General features: G+C 51.4%; 1 protein-coding gene across 1 annotated transcript in view; it reads left to right on the top strand.

Moving 5' to 3' along the window:
- zbtb25 (zinc finger and BTB domain containing 25) overlaps positions 1–4,208 on the top strand; it is a 6,294-nt gene extending 2,086 nt beyond the window's left edge. The window contains exons 2-3 of the mRNA XM_050057485.1: positions 155–335; positions 1,274–4,208. Of these exons, the coding sequence (XP_049913442.1) occupies positions 163–335; positions 1,274–2,456 (1,356 nt within the window). The 5' untranslated portion in view covers positions 155–162 and the 3' untranslated portion in view covers positions 2,457–4,208. The remainder of the gene's footprint in view (positions 1–154; positions 336–1,273) is intronic.

Genomic DNA, 4,208 nt, shown 5'->3' with positions numbered 1-4,208 from the left:
GTGAAGCAACTGCAGTCACATGACACATTGTTTGGGTTAAACATGAGCATGTTACAGTCCTGGAGGATTATTAATGTGCACCTCCTCCTGCTGGTGTGTTACCGTGTGTGTGTGTGTGTGTGTGTGTGTGTGTGTGTGTGTGTGTGTGTTGCAGAGTGGGTCATGGAGGTGTCGTCTCACAGCCTCTTCCTGCTGCAGCAGCTCAACGTTCAGAGAGAGTTCGGCTTCCTGTGCGACTGCACTGTCGCCATCGGAAACGTCTACTTCAAAGCTCACCGCGCCGTCCTCGCTGCCTTCTCCAACTACTTCAAGATGATCTTCATCCACCAGTCCAGGTGAGGAGCACACACACACACACACCTGAGCTGATGGTCTGGTTCATGGTCACTGTCCACTGTGGCTCCTGAATGAGGTCAGAGTAGCCGCCATCAGACGCCGTGAAGACACCATCAGCCCGTTGTCTTTGCTTGGTACAGGATGTTGATGTGAGGAAACTGGCCTTTACAAAAACCTGAGTTCAAATCAAAGAGGTAAGAAACGAGTTCATCAAACAATAAACTCAAATCAAACCAAACGCACGGCGGTGGAAGACGTCTCCACGCTGGTCACGTACTGCAGCACACCTGTCTTTAATCATCCTGAGGTGTCAGGTCAGGTGGTGCGGTGTGTCTCGAACAGTGACGTCTTCCAGGACTTTGCCTCAGTAGTAACACATACATAATAAATATAAACATGCGCATGTTGAAAAACTCCAAACACTAATTTATTGCACGTAAATTCTTTGATCGTTTTGAACCAGGACCGTCAGTATTCAGATCAAGTACTTCCTGTAAAACAATGAACTTCCTGTCACTGACAGGGATTCTGACATTCAGCACAGTGTTTATGGCTCCACACCGACAGTAGCTGGTTCTGTCTCTGGTTCTGATTGTCCGTATGTACATACACGATGGACACGATGTCTCGAGGACAACTTGAGGGAATTTTGTTAAATTTGGCACAAACGTCCACTTGGACCGAAGAATAAACTAATAAGATTTTTGTGGTTCGTTATTCAGTCTGACACTCGACATACATACATAAGTCATGATAGTGAGAGACAGATGTTTCAGCAGTTTAATCTGTCGTCATGACGACAGTAGAAATACAGACCTGAGTGTTTGCTTGTTTCTGATTGGTTGACACACACTGGCCTCGTTGAAATGAATAATAGGGCCGTGTGTGTCTCAGACCACCTGAGACATGTTGACATGTTGTCTCTGTCTGTCCTCAGTGAGTGTATAAAGATCCAGCCCACCGACATCCAGCCGGACGTCTTCAGCTACCTGCTGCACATCATGTACACCGGCATGTGTCCCAAACAGCCCGTGGACCAGAGCCGGCTGCAGGACGGCATCAAGTTCCTGCACGCCTACCAGCTGTGCCGGAAACCCGGCGAGGGCGCCGCCGACGCCGCTGCAGACATGGTGCGCATGTCCAACCTGTACGGCATCCAGATCTCCTCCCAGCTGGCCAACAAGGACGCACCGGGAGTCCCCAAGACCATGGCGGTGTCCCGCGGGGCCCCCGAGGATGGACGCCGGGGAGGTCGGTCCCACTCCCAGCTGTCCCTCGCCGTCGGACTGGAGGGGATCCCGTCAGACCGCCAGGCCTCGACACAACGCAACGTCTGCTCCGTGGCGTCTGGAGACGACTCTGACATCTCGACCCGCATCAAGCAGGAGCGGGTGGAGGAGGAAGAGGGGGAGGAAGGCGAGGCGGAGGAGGGGCAGGGGACGGGGTCTCCCTCTCAGGGAAGCAGTCCCAGTCAGAGCCTCCTGTTTAAGGACCGGCCCCTCGTCCTGCTGTGTCCCCGCTGTGGAGAGCGCTGCTCCTCCCCTGAGGACCTGCGGGAGCACCTGTTCAGCCACGCCCTCGACCCCGCCCGCCTGATGGAGGGGCTGCCGCAGGGCGGGGAGCTGGATGCTGGCGGTGAGGAGGGGCCAGCGGGGGCCCAAGACCAGCTGGACGCAGGGTGTCTGGAGGAGGCGCTGAGACAGAGCCAGGCGCTCGCCAACCAGCTGGCCGCGGAGCTGAGGAGGAGCCGGGGGGGAGCGGGGGGAGGAGGGGGGAGCAGCCCCACCCCCGCCGTCCTGCACTCCCGTAAACGGAAGATCGCCTGCGCCGTCTGCAGCCTGCGCTTCGCCCACAAGAGCCAGCTGCAGGAGCACATGTACACCCACACCGGCAAACCATCCCGCTACCACCGCTACAACCGCCTCTGCAGCCAGCTCTTCCAGGCCTCCGCCCACTTCTGCGAGGGCGCCGCAGAGCCCGGGGGAGGGGGCGGGGCCTCCTCTGGCGTCGCCACGCTCTCTGAGGAGGTCAACAGGGACACTCAGGACAACGGCAGCTCCTGCTACTCCCTGGACTCTGAGATCTCCCAGGAGAGCGTGGACGGCGTTCCTGTGGAGTGATGCGTCGCCACCAGGTGGCGTGACGGAGCACACGGTGGTTCTGTGGGCGGAACCAGCAGACGTTCTCTCTGGACTCAGACTGGACTCTGAGCTTTGTGTTGTCGTCTGTGTCTCTGCTGCTGTCTGCTGGTCCGGTACCTGTGCAGGTGTGTGTGTGAGTCATGTGATCATCAGCTGTGACGGTCCGACTGTTGCTTTTTTACACGTTTCAGTTCGTAAACTTCCAAATCGATCGACAGAAAATTAATCCCCAAATATTTTCAGTCATTTTTTAAGAAAATAAATTCTCTGGTTTGATGTGAATATTTTCTGTTTTTCTACTAAAACTGAAACTGAACGAGGCGTTTGAGGACACTCTGGACATTTTCACTGCTGACAGCTCCTTTATCAATAAAAGAATCAGCAGATTAATCAATACTGATCAATAACTAATCACCATCAGTTCATCTCATCCTGCTGATCAGTTTCTTTAGTTCCTGTTTGATTCTGTGAAGTCAGCTCTGTACACACTGAAACGTATCCTGATCTTTCACACTCACCAGCGGACAGTGAACGCCTCACTGACTCTGAGGACGACACAGGACGAGATAAAAAGTGGGACTGTTCCTTTAATGTAAAGCTCCCATCAGTGTGTCGTCGTGTCTTTAGACCCTGACAGGTTTTATTGTGAAAAGACGCAGCAGTGCCTTCCTGTGGTGGTTCAATGGTCGTTTGTGTCGTTTCATCGGTAACTTAACGCTCGCTGACAATCTGAGACAAGAATCATCGACAGTTTACCAGCTTTTTGTAACTCGTGTTTCCACCTGATTGTTTCTTTTACAGAACCTTTAAGAACAAGAAGAAGAACACAAGCTCCGCCTCCATCAGAGGATCATAACACTGTTTGGTTTTATATGTCCAAACGAGCATTCTCATCCCAACTCGTCACACGCTGCCGCTCAATGACCTTAGCGTCAGATACCAACACACACACAGGAACCTCTCACGACGTACGGAGGACCGTACAGGTGGGGCGGGAGGGGAGGAGGACAGGGTAAACCAATTAGAGCTTAGAGCGATCAATATGGCGGTGATGTTGACGTATGACCCAGCAGCCAATGAGGCGTCGATGTGTCTGTGCTACAACAGTAACGTATGTAACATGACTTGACGTCAGTAACCATGCTGTTTTTCTCTGACCCTGACTAGGTGCAAGTTTATTTTGAAAAAGACTGTCTGCGTCTAAAAAGCAGAAACTGTACACTTCCTGTGAAAAGTGGAAGTTTATTTTGAAAAGACAGGATGCATGTAAGAAGCGTAGATTCACACACCGTCCCTGAACGTCTCACTATGACCAGGAGAAAACTGAGCGCGTCGTATGTCGACGTGTGTGTCACTGACGGAGCACTGATGTTTGACGAGTTGGGATGAGACAAGTCTCATGAGATGTTAACATCTTATTTTGAAAGGGTGATCAGTGGAGGAAACGGTGTCATGGTCCTTTAACCCTCTGCTGGTGTTCATTGATAAGGAGTGGACATGTTATTGATTATTGATGAGTGAATGTCTGACAGTCGTGACGTCGTCTTCATTCTGTGTTTCACTGTAAAAAAACAAACAAGATCTAAACAAGAAGTTGTTTTGTACATAGACGTTTGTTTTTCATCGATGGGACAATAAAGTTTTGTAAATAAATGTCTTTTTGTACCAATCAGATCACTGATCAGGTTTAAACTCATTGATCCAATCGATCATCTCACTGATGATTTTAAG

This window comes from Epinephelus moara, chromosome 12 (assembly GCF_006386435.1).
Source record: "Epinephelus moara isolate mb chromosome 12, YSFRI_EMoa_1.0, whole genome shotgun sequence".
Classification (NCBI taxonomy): domain Eukaryota; kingdom Metazoa; phylum Chordata; class Actinopteri; order Perciformes; family Serranidae; genus Epinephelus; species Epinephelus moara.
This window is presented reverse-complemented; position numbering and strand designations above follow the sequence as displayed.